Source organism: Oryza sativa, chromosome 2 (assembly GCF_034140825.1).
Source record: "Oryza sativa Japonica Group chromosome 2, ASM3414082v1".
Classification (NCBI taxonomy): Eukaryota; Viridiplantae; Streptophyta; class Magnoliopsida; order Poales; family Poaceae; genus Oryza; species Oryza sativa.
Window position 1 is genome coordinate 983,739 of NC_089036.1, and position 21,284 is coordinate 1,005,022.

General features: G+C 42.2%; 1 protein-coding gene and 1 pseudogene across 1 annotated transcript; both read left to right on the forward strand.

Annotated features, from left to right (window-relative positions):
- The first annotated feature begins 1,267 nt into the window (after nucleotides 1–1,267).
- On the forward strand, nucleotides 1,268–8,199 carry LOC107278445 (disease resistance protein RGA2-like; annotated as a pseudogene).
- Nucleotides 8,200–12,202: 4,003 nt separating this feature from the next.
- LOC4328098 (disease resistance protein RGA2) lies at nucleotides 12,203–20,596 on the forward strand. The gene is given in 8 exon segments (XM_066307469.1): nucleotides 12,203–12,423; nucleotides 12,511–12,960; nucleotides 13,335–13,698; nucleotides 13,995–15,616; nucleotides 15,618–16,591; nucleotides 16,677–18,671; nucleotides 18,742–18,916; nucleotides 19,880–20,596. Coding segments are annotated over 4 exon segments (4,866 nt in total). The 5' UTR covers nucleotides 12,203–12,423; nucleotides 12,511–12,960; nucleotides 13,335–13,400; the 3' UTR covers nucleotides 18,649–18,671; nucleotides 18,742–18,916; nucleotides 19,880–20,596.
- The last annotated feature ends 688 nt before the right edge of the window (nucleotides 20,597–21,284 follow it).

Sequence of the window (21,284 nt, forward strand, 5' to 3'; positions counted from 1 at the left end):
AAAAATTAAAAGAGTAAATATCATAAAATAACATATATTATGGTACAATAAGTTGCACAAAATCATATAGATTTTGTATAGTGACATATAACCACATGTATTATGGCTCTAAAGTTTCACAAAACCACATTATTAATCATTTTGACTTTAATCTACCATATTTGAGTTTTATAATCATATCATAAATTTATGAGAATTTTATCCATCATATGAATGTTACATATCTAAAAATTTTGATGTAGAAGGTCATGGTGTTTATAACCATAATTTTTTTCGAACTCACAAAAAAAATTGCACGTCAATATATTACAAGAAAAAAGCAGCCAGACCGGCTTATGCCAGAAGAAAGGAGAAAAAATAAAATGAAAAGCTGAAAACTTTATAACCATAATATCTGAAGTTATGTGCTATCTGTCAAAATTGATATGGTTTTGTGTAACCTGGATGATAATAGGTTACACAAAACCATATACTCCCTCCGTCCCATAATATTAAAACCTGGGACTGGATGAGACGTTTCATAGTACGATTCATTGTACTATGAAACATCACATCCAATCTTAGGTTGTAATATTATGGGTCGGAGGGAGTAGGTGGAGATTTATAAAATTTACTCAAATTAAGAAGAAGGAGAAGAAAAAGAAATGGAAGGAGAGCCGGTGGGAGGGAGTGGGCGGTGGTGGCGCTGCTGCCGGCGAACCGCGCCACGGTGCGGACGAGGATGGGGGAGGTCGGCGGGGGGCCAAATTTCCAACCGCATCACGCCACCAACTCACCATTACCCGCCTATGCGACGTGTGTTGGTGAAAGGTGAAAACCCCCCTCTCAAATCTCTAAGTCAACTTAGCCGATTAGCGATTGATATGGAGTAGGTCTGATCCAGCTCCGCGGAGTCGATTTTAGTTTTTCTTTTTTAAGGCGGAGTACCATTTGGGTTCTTTTATTATTATTATTATTATTATTATTATTATTATTATTATTATTATTATTATTATTATTATTATTATTATTATTATTATTATTATTATTATTATTATTATTATTATTATTATTATTGCAAGTGTAAGTTGGAATAATCAGTGGTTGGTTGTCAGTTAATTTCCCCTCTTGTACCATTTCACGCATAATTCCATGGCTGTGCACTGCAGACCGCAGATCATGTTTCTTTGATTCTCATCTCCTTTGCTACCTGCCTTGTTTTCTGCCCATAATCTTCCATCCCCTTGTTCGCTCAAGGGCTGTTCTTGCTGCTGCCTACTGGGGCGCGATGGGGTTGGTTGGCACGGTAGTTGATGCTGCAATAGGATGGATGGTGCAAGGCATCCTTGGAAGTTTCTTCACCGGGCAGATGCAAGTGTGGTCTCATGAAGTTGGGCTTGCTAAAGATGTGGAGATGCTCGAGTCTGAGATGAAGAGCGTGCAGATGGTGCTTGCTGCTGCTGAGGGAAGGAGGATTGACAACAAGCCACTGTCTGACTCATTGGATGAGCTAAAAGAGCTGTTTTATGACGCCGAGGATGTCATGGACGAGCTTGATTACTACCGGCTCCAGCAACAGATCGAAGGTGGTGCCTCACTCTTCCCTTCGTGTTTCTTGATTTCTGAGATAAACTCATCCCTCAGTTTATCTACTGGTTAATTGTGATTTCCCTTTCAAGTAATTTTAACTTTTGTTGTTTTTTAAGGAAACCTTGGCTAATTACTAACAGTTCTAAGATAATGTGCTTAAGTAGTTTTCTAAGATAATGTGCTTAAGGAGTATCCTCAGTACGGTTGTATCATCTTGGTGTAATTGGCTGAGTTCAATAAAAGCTTCCATTATCTAAAAAAAAAAAGTAGTTTTCTTTTGTTTGTCCCTCATAACAAGTCAACAACTGGCTATTTGCCTATGTAGGGAAATGTTGGAATGCTGCTGCTTGTATTAATCCTGAGGGAAGCCGTGTATCTTCATACAGTCCATCTCTTTTTCAGCGAGTAAGTGGCAAGATGAATGAAATTATTACTTGGGTCATTCATGGCAGAAAAAGGAAAAGAGACGAGGATGAGCCAACTCATAGCATCATGTTACCTCTTGAGATCAAACATGACATTTCTCAGAGGATCAATGGAATAGTCAACTGTTTACACATTAGGAACAAGTCTGTGCAGGGGGTTCTTCAGCTTGAGATCTCCCGCCCCATTGTGGTGCCAAAGCAAACTCAGAGTGTGGCCAGGGGCGCACGCCTGACAACCTCTATTCCCATTGAACGCAAGGTGTACGGGAGGGATGCAATGCTTTTCGTCAAGCCTCAGAGGAAAGAAGTGCTCCTGATCAAAGCAGTCCTAGACCTGTTTGGAGCAGCATCAGGTCTGAAAGTCAACCTCCTGAAAAGCTCCATCACGCCTATACACTGCAACCAACAACAATTAGATATGGTCTCTGAACTGCTCCCATGTAAAGTCGAGGAATTTCCCATTATCTACCTGGGACTGCCACTATCTATGCGAAAACCAACCAAGGCAGAGCTACAACCAGTCCTAGACAAGTTAGCAAGCAAGGTTGCAGGTTGGAAGCCAAAATTACTGTCACCTGATGGTCGACTTTGCTTAATCAAGAGTGTTCTGATGGCATTACCTGTGCACTTCCTATCAGTGCTGCAAATGCCGAAATGGGCGGTGAAAGAAATTGAACGCAAATGCAGAGGATTCTTATGGAAGGGACAAGAAGATGTAAGTGGAGGACACTGTCTAGTGGCCTGGAAAAATGTTTGTGCACCAGTACAGAATGGGGGATTGGGAATTCGAAATCTCGACGCCTTTGGTCAAGCGCTAAGACTAAAATGGTTAGCCAAAAGTCTTGAGCAGAAAAATCGACCGTGGGCCAAGTCAGGATATAAACTTGGAGAAGACGTGGAGAAAATCTTTAACTCAGCTGCTGAATTCTGTGTTGGAAACGGCAAAGACACAAAGTTTTGGACAGCCAATTGGCTAAATGGTGGAAGCATTGCTTGGCGATGGCCGGTACTGTCCACTTATGTTGGCCGCTCACAGCTGACAGTGGCACAAGCTTTAACCAACAACAGATGGGTCAGAGATCTGCAAGGTGCACTCTCCAATGAAGCCATGGCACAATTCTTCCAGCTCTGGGATGAAGTACACACTGTCGAGCTAAATCTAGAGGAAGACACCATCCGCTGGAAGCTTTCCTCCGACGGACTTTTCACTGTATCTTCAGCCTATAACCTTTTCTTCATGGCAAGAGAGATCTGCCCTTTCAGCGAACTTATTTGGCACATCAAAGCTCCATCCCGAGTACGCTTCTTCCTATGGTTGGCTGCCAAAGGTCGCTGCCTAACAGCTGACAACCTGGGCAAGAGAGGATGGCAGCATGAAGATTGCTGCTCCCTCTGTCAGAGTGAAGCAGAGGACTGCCTACATCTGTTCGTAACGTGCGCTTTCACCAGGAGAGTATGGAGGATGATGCAGGGATGGATTGGAATCAATTTCCTCTTGCCTACAGAGAACGAACCAGCCCTGGCAGATTGGTGGATGAAGGCGAGGATGGCTTTTCGGACGGGCTACAGGAGCATCTTCGACAGTGTTTTCGCGCTAACATGTTGGCTGCTGTGGAAAGAATGCAATGCGCGTGTCTTTGAACAGAAATTTCGAAGCATAGAACAGCTTGTGCAAGATATCAAGGAAGAGGCCATTGTCTGGAAGACGACAGGAGTGTTCACAACGTGCAATAGCGAGATCACGTAATATGCATTGTAATCTGTAGAAGTTTTCTAGCTTACCGGGTCAGGGCTTTTGCCCCAATCTGTTTTCGACAGCATACTGTCGTTGTAAGCTCTTTAATTGTATTGTACCCTTCCTTTCTTAATGAAATTGGTCGACCGAACCTTTCGGCTGACCCGGCAAAAAAAAAAGGAAAACATAATAAAGCTGTTAACAAGTGGGAAACCTAGTGATCTAGGTGTTCTGCCATTAGTTGGTGTCGGTGGTGTTGGGAAAACAACGCTTGCTAGATTTGTATACCATGATGAAAGAATCAAAGAACATTTTGATTTGCGAATGTGGGTTTGTGTATCTGATTATTTCAGTGAAGAGAGACTAACACACGAGATGTTAGAGGTCCTGTGTAAAGATAGATGAGGTTATGAAAATATAACCAGTTTTGATGCACTGCAGGAGAGCCTTTTAGATAAAATTAGACACAAAAGATTTCTGCTTGTATTGGATGATATCTGGGAAGATAAGGACAGGAGCAGATGGGATAAGCTGTTAGCTCCACTAAGATTTAATGAAGCAAATGGTTGCATGATTTTAGCAACAACTCAAAGGACATCGGTTGCAAGAATGATAGGAACAATGCATAAGGTTGAAGTGAATGGCCTGAGTGACACAGAGTTTTGGTTGCTCTTCAAAGCATGGGCTTTTTTTGGTAACGAGAACCAGGAGCATGATCCAACTATGCAGTCCATTGGGCAACACATTGCTAAAGCACTAAAGGGCAATCCACTGGCTGCACGGAGTGTTGGTGCTCTTCTAAACAGGAATGTTAGCTATGAGCACTGGAGGAAAGTTCAGTACAAATGGAGATATCTTCTAGAACAGGATGATGATATTCTAACCATCTTGAAGTTCAGTTATGAATTTCTACCGGTCCACCTGCAGCAGTGTTTCTCATACTGCTCACTGTTTCCAAAGGATCACAAACTTAGAGGGGAAAATTTGGTCCGTGCTTGGATATCACAAAATTTTGTGGAGTGCGAATGCCATTCCAAGAGATTGGAGGAAACAGGGAAGCAATATTTGGATAATTTAGTTGATTGGGGCTTCCTCGAAGAGGTTGAGTCACACTACATTATGCATGACTTAATGCATGACTTGGCAGAAAAGGTTTCATCAAATGAGTGTGCTATTATAGATGGATTGGGATCTAAGAATATACCACCAAATGTCCGTCATTTGTCAATCATAACTACTGCTTATGATGAGAAACGATCTTGCGATTTTCCTAGTAGTGAGAAGTTTGAGAACATACTACATAAGATCGTGCCTTTGCAAAAACTCAGGACCTTGATGTTCTTTGGTGAAAGCAGCATAATGTTATTAAGATCCTTACATACTTTATGCAAGGAGTCAAAAGGTTTACGATTACTACGGATATATGTGACAGCTGATGACATATGCACTACACACAATTTGTTGAATCCGTATCATCTTCGCTATGTTGAATTCATTGTTGTCCCGACCACGAATATTTTTGGATCTCTAGATTTTGTAAATACTCCTATTCCTCAAGCTTTGACAAAATTTTACCACCTCCAAGTGTTGGATGCTAGCAGTCGAGTCAATCTTGTAGTACCAACTGATATGAATAATCTCGTTAATTTACGTCATCTTATTGCTCACGAGAAAGTGCACTCAACGATTGCTGGTGTTGCAACTTGACCTCTCTTCAGGAACTGATATTCAAAGTTCAAGATGCTAGTAATTTCAATATAGGACAACTTCGATCTATGAATGAGCTCGTAATACTTGGAATTTCTCAACTTGAAAATGTGAAAACTAAAGAAGAAGCCAAGAGCGCAAGATTGATTGATAAAGAGCATCTTCAAGAGTTGTCGTTGTCATGGGATGATAAAAACATGAACTCTGGACCTACTGCAGAGAAAACAAGAGACGGTGTGTTTGAGGGTCTTGAGCCACACCACAACCTCAAACACCTACAGTTGACTCGATACAGTGGTGCTACATCGCCAACCTGGCTTGCCAGTAACGTTAAGTCACTGCAGGTACTTCATCTAGAGAACTGTAGAGAATGGCAAATTATTAACTCTCTTGAAATGCTTCCAGTACTTAGGAAGTTGAAGTTAATCAGGATGTGGAATTTGATGTCAGTCTCAATTCCTTCTTATTTGGAAGAGTTGATCTTAGTTAATACACCAAAACTGGAAAAATGTGTTGGCACTTATGGGTCAGATTTGACTTCTGGTCTAAGGGTATTGGTGGTGAAGGATTGCCCTTGCCTGAATGAGTTCACCCTTTTTCACAGTGACTATTTCCACACCAACCAGAAGTTATGGTTTCCGTCTCTCAACAAGCTCACCATCGGTCATTATCATCGTATAATGTATTTATCTATTATCGTTAATATTGCTTTCCAGTATATTGCGAAATCACTGTGCACTTACTTTGATAAAATGATGTTTCAGATCATGGAAAATCCTTCCTTTAGAAGAAATGCGAGCACTCAAGGAGTTGGAGTTAATGGACGTGCCTGTTGTTGAAGAATTGTCAGTTCCTTCTCTGGAGAAGTTGGTGTTGATTCAAATGCCTAGCCTGCAACGTTGCAGTGGAATAACAACTTCATCTCTACCGGTTTCGACCTCCCAAATACATCAGAAGAAATTGGTATCTAGTCTCCATAAACTTACTATCCATGATTGCCCCAGTTTGATAGTGTCGCTTCCTATTCCACCTTCTCTGATTTCTGACTTATCTGTCAAGGGGATTTCAGTGTTCCCAACAATTAACTTATCTCATGGAACATTCAGTATTGAATCTAATGAGTTGAATGAGTTGGATAACAGGATCTTACCGTTCCATAATCTGAAGGGCTTACGGTCGATGTACCTACAACATTGTCCAAACTTGAGCTATGTATCCAGTGAAGTTTTCAGCCAGCTCGTTGCTTTAGAGCATTTGTCTATAGAGCACTGCCCTAATTTGTTCCAGCCACACTCCATGTCCGAGCCTGTTCATGAAAACAGTATACTTAACACAGATCACCTTGTCCTCCCATCTCTCAGGTTTCTCAAAATTTCCTCGTGTGGCATAGTAGGTAGATGGCTAACACAAATGCTTCCCCATCTGCTGTCCCTTGAATACTTTTTATTATCGGACTGTCCACAGATAAAATTGCTGTCAATCAACCAACCAACAGAAACAGAAGCAACCAGCAGTTTGGCTTCAGTAGAGACAGCCTCATCTAGGGATGAACAGATTCTGAAAATTCCATGCAATCTCCTTCGTTCTCTAAAGTGGTTGCGAATTTGGGAATGTGCAGACCTGGAATTTTCTGGAGTCAATAGAGGATTTTCAGGATTCACCTCTCTTGTGATGCTACAAATTAGGGAATGCCCCAAGCTGGTATCATCATTGGTGACCGAAACAAATGATACTAATGTATTACTACCACAGTCACTTGAACATCTTGATATCGGTCCTCTTCCAGCAAACCTGCAGTCCTACTTTCCTAAAGGCCTGCCCTGCCTCAAGAAGTTAAGCCTAAATAGCGGCGAATATTTGAAGTCTGTACAATTGCATTCATGTTCGGGTTTGGAGTATTTGCAGATCTCGCGGTGTCCACACCTTAGTGTGTTGGAGGGCCTGCAGCACCTCAGCTCCCTTCGAAGATTATGCATCCAGATGAATCCTGAGCTGTCCGCTGCATGGGATCTTAAACTGTTTCCTCTGTCACTTGTAGAACTTGGGGTCAGAAAAGTCGAGGGCAGCTTCCATTCCCGCTCTCTGTCCTGCCTCCCTTCTATCACAAAGTTAGAGATACAGGATAGTCCAGAATTGGTGTCTTTACAGCTAGGATACTGCACCTCACTGGAAAAGCTAGAGATTACAAATTGCAAGTCGCTTGCTTCGATCAAGGGCATCCAGTCCATTAGAAACCTTAGGTACTTGAAAGTACTCTTCGCCCCCAGCTTACCTCCATATCTGCATGGGGTCTCAGGGATCTGGTCTCGACTGGAAACTCTCCAGATTAGTAATGCAGCTGTGCTATCCACGCCCCTATGCAAACAGCTCACAGCTCTACGTGAGCTTATGTTTTTGGGTAAGCAGGGGGAGGGATATGACGGCGAGACCATGGTGAGTCTGACAGAGGAGCAAGAGAGAGCGCTCCAGCTTCTCACCTCACTCCGAGTACTAGCTTTCTCCCACTTGCAGAATCTCAAGTCACTTCCTACGAACCTACAAAGCCTTGACTGCCTCGACGAGTTGTATATCAGTGTGTGTCCGAGCATCCTAAGGCTACCACAGATGGGCCTCCCACCTTCGCTCCGTTACCTATCTTTGTACCGCTGCAGCGAGGAGCTCTGTGTGCAATGCAGAATGGCAGAAACTGCTAACCTCAGGGTCGGCATTTACTCTGCATCGGCTATTCCCAGGCCTGGTTATGGTACATATTCCTATGCCTGATTATGTTGCAACTGCCCTTCCCTAATCTAGAGTTGATGCTGTCTGCATATGCACTGAGTCTGAAACAACTACACATGTATCTGCATTTCTGCTGTGCAAATGCTATGATATAGTCAAAATGATACAGTTAAAGCTTGTGTGTAACTCCAATCTTTGCTATTGTTGTAGAAACATAGAAAGCAGCACTATTCAGTTTTGGGTCTTTTGGCAAGTCCAACCTGAAAGGCGAAGGAAGCATTTCTTCCTAGTAAGTTTGAAGAGGCTTCTGCAAGGATGCATCACATCACTCAGCACTCAGCGGGCCTCAACACTTGCCTCTCATGCTACATTGGAGTACTACATATAAGGCACAAGATGCGTAGGATATGCTACTGCCTCACAAACTGCATTTGTACGCTGTCTTGCTTGTTCTGAAAGAAGCCGTCATCAGCGGTAAGCATCTCACACTGCTGTAATGTGACTGTCCATGCATTTGACTTCATCTACATCTTCTGCCACAATACTTAAATTATTAAGAGTATTAATTATGCAGCATCAAGAATTTGGAAATAATCTCTGTTTGACTTGCATTCCTTAGCTAATGGGCTGTGCAGCTAGCAGGGAGAAGAATGGAAGGGGAGAAACATGCCTCGGTGGCTCTGTAGGATGGACTGCCTGGAGGGCTGCGCCATCAGGTTTCTTGAGTTCATGACTGCTCTGATTAGCATAAGTGGTCGCCATTTCATATTTTCCACTTATGCTCAGTCGCCCACTTCTCTAGAGTAACAGAAAATAAGAAATGGCGAGCATCATGTAGGGTCGTGGTTCAAAAAGTAGAAGTAGAATTTTCTCCTTCTTAATACAATGTTTGGTTGGCAAAGCCGGCCCGGCGAAAAAAAAGTTTTTTTTTGAAAGGAGGGCAAAAGCTTTGCCTCGTATATTGATAGAGATGGAGAAAAAAATACAGAGCGACAGAAATATGTACAGGGCTAGTCTAAAGAACTAAACCCGTAAAAAGAGAGAGTTAAGTGATATCTCCCAAAATTCCAAACTCTTGAAGCTTTGAGGCTCCTAAAAAAAAGTAGAAGAGTTGAAAAAACATTAACAGAATTATAACAGAACCAGCTGGGGAATTTGTATGAGCTGTTTTTTTTAGTTGTTGACAATTGTTTGGCAGTGGATTATTGCATTACAATGGATTATATTTGTTCATGACTGATTGATACTAATTTGTTCCATGATCTTGTAGGTACCTGGTATAGACTTCTTGGTGGCTTGGCGCAATCGTCTACACGAGATGTAACGTCATCTGACTCCGGTGCCATCTGCTGGCTGCTGCAGATGATCACCGGACATTAGGAGCATGCAGCAGAGAGCAGCTGCACCTGCTCTCTTGCCATCTATTCAGCTCCTCTCACTCACTGCTGCAGAGGTAGAAGATGTTAAGATTCGGTCAATCACTTGCTCTGCACAAGCATTTTATACAAAGATAATTCACAAATGGATGATACCAAATGCATGGACGCCTATGAGAAGCATTTTAGAACAAGGGATAAGTATCCAATTACTCTGGTCAGCTCATGTAGTAGCCTGTAGATGTTGCCACGCTGCCGCCCATGGTTATGTATTGCACAAGCTTTGGTTCGGCTTCGGCCTGTCTCCTCCCACCAAGAAATGGCGAGCGTGATGCAGAATGTAGGTGGATAATACAAGAGAATTGGAAATAAATTGCTAAGCCAAATAGGTATACTAATATGAGCTGATTTACGAAATCTTTTCATTTGTATTATTTTGCTGATAATCATTTAACAGTGGACAACTGCACGCAGAATGTATCGGTATTGGTTGGTAGGCCGTAGGCCTATACCATTCACAACCCATGTGACGGTGTCCCATGGAATAGCATTCCTGTGTCTTCACAAGTACATATCTATTAGCAGCGCACATATGGTGTACCCTGCCTTGCCTGTCCTCATATGGCAGCCAGCCTGCCAGCCATCCATCGTCAAGGTCAGTTCCTTGAATTCAGGTCTGTCTAGTTTAGTATAAGTGGTTGTCGTTTCGTATTTTCTGCTTATGCTCAGTTGCTCAGTATATAGTCTGATGGTTTTTATCTCAGCGCATTTCGTATTTTCTGCTTATGCTCAGTTGCTCACTTCCCTAGAGTAATGGAAAAATAAAAGGCATGAGTGTGATGTTGATCGTGGATGAAAAGCAGAAGAGTTGAAAAGGCATTAAATACTCCCTATGTTTCATATTATAAGTCGCTTTGACTTTTTTCCTAGTCAAACATTTTTAAGTTTGAACAAATTTATAGAGAAATATAGCAACATTTCCAACACAAAACAAACATATTCAATGTTATATTTAATGAAACTAATTTAGTGTTGTAGATGTTGCTAATTTTTTCTATAAATTTACTCAAATCTAAAGAAGTTTGATTAGAAAAAAAAAGTCAAAACGACTTAAAATATGAAACGGAGGGAGTAAAACTTAGCAATTTTATGGACTTGCAGGGACATCAACATAACCAAATGAGAGATACCATGGGCTGATTTTTTTAGTCACTGATTATTATTTAAAGTTGTGTGAAAAACTCTTCATAATAATTGATTGTGCATTACACTGGATTCGATCTGTTTATGATTTACACCGTCATTAATTAGTTCCATGATCCTGAAGGTACTCGTTGTAGAGTTCTTGGCGCTGTCATCTACACAAGATGTAAAGTCATCTGGCCCTGCTGCAGCTGATCATTAGACAGCAGGATGAGCATGCAGTGGAGAGCAACTGCTCCTGCTCTCCGTGTGAAGCTTGGGTCAATCACTTGTTCTGAGCAAGCATTATGCAAAGAGAACTGACAAATGTAGATGGAACCAAATACATGTACACCTATGAGCAGCTTAAAAGAAAAAGAAAGAAGTACCCAGTTAATCTGGTCAGTTGATATGTGGTACCCTGTACATCACGCCACACAGCAGCCAATGGTTATTTATGGCGCGATGTACTCTGTTTTTTTTTTACTTCAGCTGCATTTTTTTTTGTTTCAGAATATTCACTTGCATAGATTAGTATGAAAACTGAATTTCTTTCTCGGTTTCAATATGTGAGTTGCTTCAGACAGTTGTACGATCTGGAGTCCTGTGGCTTCTGTGGAGCTAACATAACACATCGAATGCTGGAGAGAAAGCAAGAATCAGAGATGAGATGTGCCAGTCAGTCCAGCCAAGCCATATGCCCTGGAATTTCAATCAGTGCTTGGTAAGAGGATGAGGTAAGGACACTAACCTGCCAAGAAAATATTGTTCGTGCCTGAAGTTTTCTCAGAATTGAGCATGTCGGGAGAATCTGAACAATGGTGGTTGTTGCTTTGTAGTCTGGAGCTCAGGTGGGCATTGGGCAACCATGGGGAGGAGGAGCATAATGCAGGTGCTGGCCAGATTTTTCTGGGCTTCTGATCGCTTCCATGCTGAGTTGAGTCGTTGCAAGCATGTCTCCAAGCTCTCAAGTTTGCTTCAGATGCAGGAATGCATAAGCAGAATAGTGAAGAAACATACTCCCTCTTTTTATGACGTTGGTCAGTTCAAAAACATTTTGGGATGGAGGTAGTATGTTTGTAATATCGATATTGGCCTATATATATTTGTGGACGACAACCACTGATTCTTTTGTCAGGGAAACTAAGTTTCTGCTATCTTGTAATCTCATTGGTATTCCTAATCTCTGAGTGTAATTCAGTCGCCCATGAATGAATTAGCTCATCAGTTTATTGGAGCTTACATGGATCCGGCAAGTGTCTTGTTGTGACTGGACTGGATATTGTGAACAATGTTTCAGCTTTTTGGTGTTCTTTTTTTCTTTCAAAAAGAACAGATTAGTGTAAGATATGGCCGATGAATTAGAGATTCGTATAGTCGATGAGATGGTGAGATCATCCAGTTCGTTGGTGCAGGCAGCCGGACAAATTCATCATCAGTTGTTCGGATTTGCTAATCTTATACGGCGGGCGCCCGCGACTTGTGTTGCTAACGGGCGCTTCTCTGCACTGCAGCTATTTGGTCACCGTGCTCGCTCAAAGCTGCCGCGAATGGCCACCGAGGAATGAAACCCTAGTTCACGCCCACCGGGGATGCTGCGACTGCGAATCTGCGATTCGTCGCGCGGCGTTCTCGCGGGATCCACCGGTGGTGTGGTGGTGGGGATTCCGCGCCGGCGAAAATCTCCGCCAAATGGACTGGTTCAAAGGTTAGATCCACCTTTTCTGCTATTTCATCCTTCAGTCCAAGTGAAAGCTGAAAAAGAAATGAATCTGAAACCGGATATTTTGTGTAGGATTGGTGTTTTACTTCAACAGTTGCGACTATTGGTTGGATCATGGATTGGGAGGTCCGAATCGGCTGTTCATTGTACCCTCGGCCCCTGTGTTGGCAAGGTCATGTGATACATACACAGGTAGGAGTAACACTCAAAACACTGTGTGCTGATTAGGTGATCTACAAGTTGCCTCCTCGACTACTAGAATCTATAGTGTGTGTTCACTTCACTGACCGAGTTCAGGCCTAGTTCGGTCATTGTTAGCACTTGCTTTCACGAAATTGGCACAAAGCCGTGCCAGTGGCAGAGCTCGAGCTCGACGGGTATTGGTGGAGGCCATGTCCTTGAAGCCTTGTTTGGATCATGGACTGGCAGAATCGGTTTCATTGTGCGCTACGCATGCCGCTCTCTTGGCTACATATGTTCAGGACTTCAGATCAGCTCCGAGCTCGTTGATACATAATGGAGGTAACACGTGATGTCGCAACAATCTTTTTCCCTCTGCTTATGTTTCTTAGGCTCAAAAGATGAACTGCTGAATCATACTCAGCGACCTTATCATCTTCTTATCCTCAACATTTAGGCAACAGCATCTAGTAGTTGGTATGTAACATCACATGCTTAGATTTTCTGCATGGTCGATGTCACAGTTTGCTCCACTAGCTCGTAATCACAGACTCACAGTACTACCAAATATTACAACTGTGGAGCCAAAGAAGACTTGACTTGCAGTCTCCCATCGGCTGTGCAGACTACACATCATTCTTCTTTGGCTCTTATCTCATTTGCTCCGTACCTTCTCAGTTGATCCCATCTTCTTTCATTGCGCCACTTTCGTCTAGATCCATCCTCTTGTGCAAGGGTTGTTCTTGCTGCTGCTACAACCTCCTTAGGTGCATTGGGGAACGATGGGATTGGTTTCCACAGCAGCTGAGGCTGCAATAGGATGGGTGGTGCAAAGCATACTCGGGAGTTTCTTCACAGGACAGATGCAAGTGTGGACTCGTGAAGTTGGGCTCGACAAACAAGTGGAGGAGCTTGAGACTGAGATGAGAAACATGCAGATGGTGCTCGCAGAGGCTGAGGGAACCAAGATTGATAATAGGCCACTGTCCGAGTCACTGGATGAGATAAAGGAGCTGATTTACGATGCTGAGGACGTGATGGACGAGCTTGATTACTACCGGCTCCAGTGACAGATCGAAGGTGGTGCCAAATCTCATCAATCTTTCATTCCATGTTTATTGTTTTCTAGGAGCATTTCTTTTGTATTTGGCTATGCAACTAAGAGTAGCCGAATACCATAGACATCACCAGTAGGTTTGTCTCTTGGTTAAGTGCGAATGTATGATTACCTTTCCCTTATTTCAACTTTGATCAACTACTTTTTTATTAAGAAAACCTTTGGTTATTTATTAGCAGTTGTAAGATAATGTCCCTTTTTCTGCTCAATTATCTTTATCTTGCTTGTCCCCATAACAACATGTAGTTTCCTTATCCAGGGAAAGGTTCTAGTGCTGCTGCTTGTACTAACCCTGAGGAAAGCTCTGCATCTTCATCCACTCCATCTTACATTCAACAAATAAGCAACAGGATGAATCAAAATATTAGTTGGGTTATGGATGGCAAAAAAAGGAAAAGAGAGGAAGAGGAGGAGCCAACTCATAGCGTCATGCTGCCTCCTGAGGTTAAACATGGCATTTCTGAGAGGATCAATGGAATAGTGAATCATTTACGCATTAGGGGCAATCCTGTACAGGGGGTTCTTCAGCTAGAGATTTTACGGCAAATTGCTTTGCCAAAGCAGAGTCAGAACGGACCCAGGAAATCACGCCTGACAATTTCTCTTATGACTGAACACAAGGTTTACGGGAGGGATGCAGAGAGGGACAACATAATAGAGTTGTTAACGAAGGGGAAATCTAGTGATCTAGATGTTGTGCCATTAGTTGGCGTTGGTGGAGTTGGAAAAACGACGCTTGCTAGATTTGTATACAACAATAATAGAATTGAAAACCATTTTGATTTGCGAATGTGGGTTTGTGTATCTGACAATTTCAATGAAAAGAGCCTAACCTGTGAAATGTTAGACCATGTGTGTAAAGATAGACAAGAGTACGGAAATATTAGCAATTTTGATGCATTGCAGAAGATCCTTTTGGAGAAAATTAGACACAAAAGATTTCTGCTAGTATTGGATGATATGTGGGAAGATAGGGACAGGAAAGGATGGGAAAATCTGTTAGCTCCATTGAAATGTAATGAAGCAACCGGCTGCATGATTTTAGTGACAACCCGAAGGACATCAGTTGCAAGAATGACTGGAACAATGAGTAAGATAGACGTGAATGGTTTGGATGAAACAGAGTTTTGGTCACTCTTCAAGGCATGGGCGTTTTTAGGTAATGAGAACCAGGAGCGTGATCCAACTTTGCGATCCATTGGGCAACATATTGCTGAAGCATTAAAGGGCAACCCACTGGCTGCTCGGAGTGTTGGTGCACTGTTAAACTGGAATGTTAGCTTTGAGCACTGGAGGAAAATTCAGTACAAATGGAGATCTATTCTGGAACAGGATGATGATATTCTAGCCATATTGAAGCTCAGTTATGAATTTCTGCCAGTCCACTTGCAGTACTGTTTCTCATACTGCTCTCTGTTTCCAAAGGACCACAAATTTTGTGGGAAAAAATTAGTCCGTGCTTGGATATCACAAAATTTTGTGAAGTGCGAATGCCATACCAAGAGATTGGAGGAAATAGGGAAGCAATATTTGGATAAGTTAGTTGATTGGGGCTTCTTAGAAGAGGTTGAGTCCCACTATGTTATGCATGACCTAATGCATGACTTGGCAGAAAAAGTTTCATCCAATGAGTATGCTACTGTTGATGGGTTGGAATCCAAGAAAATTTCACCAGGTGTTCGGCATTTGTCTATCATAACTACTTCTTATGATAAAGAAGAACATTGCAATTTTCCTAGCGAAAAGTTTGAAAAAATTATACAGAATATCAGATCTTTGCAAAAATTAAGGACCTTGATGTTCTTCGGCCAAAATAACACAATGCTATTAAGGTTCTTACATACTTTATGCAAGGAGTCAAAAAGGTTACGATTGCTAAGGATTTATTTATGTGACACCTTCAGACATCAGCTCTACACTTAATTTGTTAACGCCATATCATCTTCGTTATCTGGAATTCATTGTTATCTACGCCAGGTCAACATATGGATATCTAGACATTGTAAATACTTCTATTCCTCAAGCTTTGACAAAATTTTATCACCTTCAAGTGTTGGATGGTGATAGTACAGGCAATCTTGTAGTACCTATTGGAATGAATGATCTCATTAATTTACGGCATCTTATTGATCATGAAGAAGTGCACTCAGCAATTGCTAGTGTCGGCAGCCTGACCTCTCTCCAGGAACTAACATTCAACGTTCAAGCCGCTGGTAATTTTAGTATCGGACAACTTAGTTCCATGAATGAGCTTGTGACACTTCGAATCTGCCAACTTGAAAATGTGAAATCTGAAGAAGAGGCCAAGAGTGCAAGATTTATAGATAAAGAGCATCTTGAAGCGTTATCATTCACATGGAATGATCTTAGCATGACCTCTGAACCTACTGCAGAGAAAACAACAGATGATGTACTTGAGGGTCTTGAGCCACACCATAACCTCAAACACCTACAGTTGACTCGATACAGTGGTGCTACATCACCAACCTGGCTTGCTAGTACAGTTACATCACTGCAGGGACTTCATCTATATAACTGCAGAGAATGGCGAGTCGTTCGATCTCTTGAAAAGCTTCCACTACTTCAGAAGCTGAAGTTGGTCAGGATGTGGAACTTGATGGAAGTATCAATTCCTTCTTATTTGGAAGAATTGGTCTTAGTTGATATGCCAAAATTGAAAAAATGTGTTGGGACTTACGGTCAAGATTTGACTTCTGGTCTAAGGGAATTGATGGTGAAGGATTGTCCTCAACTAAAGGAGTTCACGCTTTTCCATAGCAACCTTTTTCACTCCCAGCAGAAATCATGGTTTCCGTCTCTCAACAAACTCACTATCAGTCATTGTCAACATATAATGTATTTACCTTATTTCTTGTTAATCTTGCTTGTTCAATATAGTTTCAAAATTATTCTGCGCTTACTTTGCAAAATGATGTTTCAGAGCATGGAAAATCCTTCCACTGGAGGAAATGGGAGCACTCAAGGAGTTGGAATTAATAGATGTGCCTGTTGTTGAAGAATTGTCAGTTCCTTCTCTGGAGAAGTTGGTGTTGATTCAAATGCCAAGCCTGCAAAGTTGCAATGGGATAACAGCTTCTCCACCTCTACAGTTCTCGAATTCCCAAGTGGATCAGACGGAATGGGTATCTAGTCTCTGTGAACTCAAAATCCATGATTGCTCCAATTTGGTATTGCCGTGGCCTATTCCTCTGGTTTCTTACTTATCCATCAAAGAAGTTTCAGCATTTCCAACACTGGTGATAAAGCAGAGAAAATTCACTATAAAATATAGCGAGTTGAGTGAGATGGATGGCAGGATCTTTCCGTTCCATAATCTGAAGAGCATAACATCTATGAGACTAGAAAATTGTCCAAACTTAATATATAATTGGAGCGAAGCTTTCAGCCAGCTCATCGCTTTAAAGCATTTGGATATATCAAAGTGCCCTAGTTTGCTCCAACGTCATGTTATGTCAGAGTTTCTTCATGAAAACACTACACCTGATACAAATTACCTTGTCCCATCTCTCAAATCTCTCAAAATTTTCTCGTCTGGAATATCAGGTAGATGGCTAACTCGAACGCTTCCTCATTTGCCATCGCTTGAGGACTTTGAGTTGCGGAAATGTCCACAGATAAAATTCCTGCTAATAAGTCAATCTACAGGAGAAGCAACCAGCAGTTTGGCTTCAGCAGAGACAACCTCAGCCAGGGATGGTCAGCTTCTGAAAATGCCATGTAATCTCCTCCGTTCTCTTAAGCGGTTATGTATTTATGATTGTCCGGACCTGGAGTTTTGTGGAGGCAATGGAGGCTTCGGAGGATATACATCTCTTGTGGAGCTACAGATATATGGCTGCCCAAAGCTTCTCTCGTCTCCGGCGAATGAAATGGACATAAGTTTGCTCCCAACGTCAATTCAGGAGCTCTGGATAGGAGACTTGCCGTCCTTTTTCTCCCCTGAAGGCTTGTCCTTCCTCAAAAGGTTGTGGCTAAGTAGCAGCCAAGATTTGAAGTCTCTGCAGCTGCATTCCTGTACAGCCTTGGAGGATTTGAATATCTGGGGCCGTCAACAGTTGGGTGTATTGGAAGGCCTGCAGGGTCTCAGCCTCCTTCGAAGATTGAACATCGAGATGAACCCTGAGCTGTTTGCCGCGTGGGCTCTCAAACTGCAGGAGCAAGAACAAAGCGGCAATCAGGTTGGACTGTTTCCTCCGTCACTCATAGAACTTGAGATCAGTAATCTTGAGGGCAGCATCCATCCTTGCTTTTTCTCCTGCCTACATTCTCTCACGAGATTAGAGCTAGGGGATAGTCCAGAGCTGGTGACTCTACAGCTGGGATACTGCACGGCATTGGAAAGTCTAACGATTTACGACTGTAAGTCGCTTGCCTCAATCGAGGGCTTGCAGTCCATTAGAAACCTTAGGCGCTTGACAACACGTGACTCCCCTGGTGTAACTCCATGTCTACAGCTTGTGTCGCAGCAGGAAGGGGCCTCTGGGATCTGGTCTCGACTGGAAGTTCTATGTACTGATGGTGCCTCTGTCCTTACCACGTCACTATGCAAACATCTCACATCTCTGCAATCCCTTGTGTTTTGGTCGCGATTTAATGATGATGAGCCCATGGTGAGTCTCACAGAGGAACAGGAGAGAGCCCTCCAACTTCTCACCTCCCTCCAACAACTTGAATTTTCCAACCACCATTATCTTGAGTCACTTCCTGCAAATCTACGAAGCCTCGACTCCCTCGAGGCGTTGCATATCAATGGGTGCCGGAGCATTCGAAGGCTACCAGAGATGGGCCTCCCGCCCTTGCTCACATGCCTTAATTTAATTGGCTGCAGCAAGGAGCTATGTTTGCAAGGAAAAATGGCACAAACGGAGAAGCTCATGGTCTACACTGCCTGATCGCGTAACACTTCTGTCTTAAGGTACATTTCTGTCTTAACAAGTAATCGATGCACTTACACTTTGCTTGCTTAAAAGTAGATTATCTTTCAGCAGTTTGAGTCAGTATGGTGTATCACTGCCTTGTCTGACATCGCGTGGCTGCTGGCCATCGTCATGGACTTAGGGTCGCTTACCTTGAGTTCAAGGCTGTCAGAGAAAGCTAAAAAGGGGACATCACGTTTGCTCTGGAGACTTCGAAATTATCATGTTAAATGGTGAAAAAAAGGTAAAGATCTACACCATCTGATTGTGGTGGGTTTAGATTTAATGGTGGGGATTGGTCGAAATAGTTTTATACTTGTATTACATAAATAGAAGGTTGTATATCCAAATATGAAATAGACCATGAGCTTCTCCGTTAGTGCCATTTTTCCACATAAATAGAAGGTTGTATATCAATTTCCCACACAATTTAAATAAATTTCCTACACAATTTTTAAATATACTTTAATCTAGCTCAGTGCAAAATTGTGTGGGAAATTCAGTTAGTCTAGCATTAGCGACCACCATTTTGTATTTTCCATTTGTTTTCCTCACTTCCCTGGAGTAACAGAAAATAAGGAATGGCAGGTATGATGTAGTTTGGATGAAAAATATACCATTTTGATTTTGCAAATGTGGGTTTGTGTATCTGATAATTTCAGTGAAATGAGCATAGCGCGAGAGATGTTAGAGTAGGTGTCAAATATAACCAGTTTTGAGGCACTGCAGGAGACCCTTTTGGAGGAAAATTAGAAACGCTAGATTTCTGCTTGTATTGGACGATGCATGAGAAGATAGTTCCAGGAGCAGTCGATCAGGTGCAATGAGCTATTAACTATACTGAGACCATTTTCTTAAAAAAAAAGCTATATTGAGACGTAATGAAGCAAAAGGCTGCATGAAGTGGTTTCAGTTTGTTATTGTCCGCTTATAATCAATTTCAAACTTCACTGGAGTATAGAAAATAAGAAATATATCGAGTTATATAGATTGTGAATGAAAAATTACAAGATGGTTGAAAAATACATTAACACAACTTAGCAGTGGTATGGACTTGTATGGGCATTAACAGAACCAGCTGGGAGATAGCATTGAGCTGACTTTTTATTTAATTGTTTATAATTGTTTGACAGTGGATTATTGCATTACCCTGAATTCGTTCTGTTTATGACTGACATCAAAATTAATTAATTTCATGATCTTGTAGTACTTGGTTCAAGTTCTTGGCAGAGTCATCTACACAAGATGTAACTTCATCTGGCCCTGCTGCAGCTGATCACGAGACGACAGTATGAGCATGCAGCAGAGAGCAGCTGCACCTGCTCTCTTGCCTTCTCTCTCTCAGCTCCTCTCACTCACCGCTGCATAGGCAGAAGATGTTAAGATCGGGTCAATCACTTGCTCTGCACAAGCATTGTGCAAATTGAGTTGACAAATGCAGATGAAAACGAAATGCATGGACACCTGTGAGCAGCTCATGTGATAGCCTATAATCATGCCACGCCGCTGCCAGTGTTAGTTTATATCTCTATGCGTCTGCTGGTTTTTGTTCCAGTTCATATTTTCAGAAGCCTAAAAGAAATTAGCATGAAACTTGAGTTTTCTTTCTTGAAGATGACCCTATGTAGCTCCACTTTTGATATATTGATGACTGGTTCTTTGGTCAGGGAAGTTATCTCATAATTTCATTGAGGGCTTGTTTGGTTCATAACCTTGCCAACCTTTTGGCCTTGACAAGAGTTGTCCGTTGCCAAAATTTTTGGCAAAATTTGGCTAGGCATTCATTTACTTTGCTACCAAAGTTATATCTGGCATTCAACTAATCCAAATAATTTAGTGGTGCCAAATTGTAAGCTACAAACCAAACATATCACAAACTTTTTGGCATTACCAAAATATTGGCTTGCTTAATTTTTTATCCCTATTCTTGGAGTGCAATTCAGTTGTCCATGATTCATCTCGGTCTGGAGTGCCATGCTGTTGCCAGTGACTGACTCGGTAGTCGGTACCAACGTTTTATTTTCTTCTTTTGGAAGGGAGCAAAGCATTGTTTCTCCTTTGCAGCTTTGCTGGCGACTGGCTAGCGAGTGTCCAAGCCTCGGTCTTCGTCCTTCACTTGGCGAAGTGTCCTGTTCGGAAGAGAGTTGCTGAAAAAAGGGGTTCGTTGGGGTGTTGGTGAGGGGAGTTGTATTAAAATCCTTACGGACAATTGGATCCCTGGCTTCCCGCTTGTTACCTTTGCCAAGTGAGGTTACTGTGGCCTTCTTGATGGACGATGTGTCCAAGACATGGGATGTAGACAGAGTGAATGCTTTTTTTTGAAGAAGAGGTTGCCAGCGCTATTTTTCAGGTTCCCATCAGTCGACACGGAGGGGAGGACTTTGCTTCTTGGCCACATGACAAGCTAGGTCAGTACACTGTCAGAAAACCTCGTCATCTTTCCTAGCTGCACATAGCAGTAATGGAAGAGGACTCCCATCAGTTCTAGATGAAACTGTCAAGAAAGGGAAGGCTCTTTGGAAGATTAAGGCACCAGGAAAGATGAAGATAAATCTGTGGCGTGCAGCTCATGACTGTCTGCCCACGGGTTTCCAACTCAGACGACGCCATAT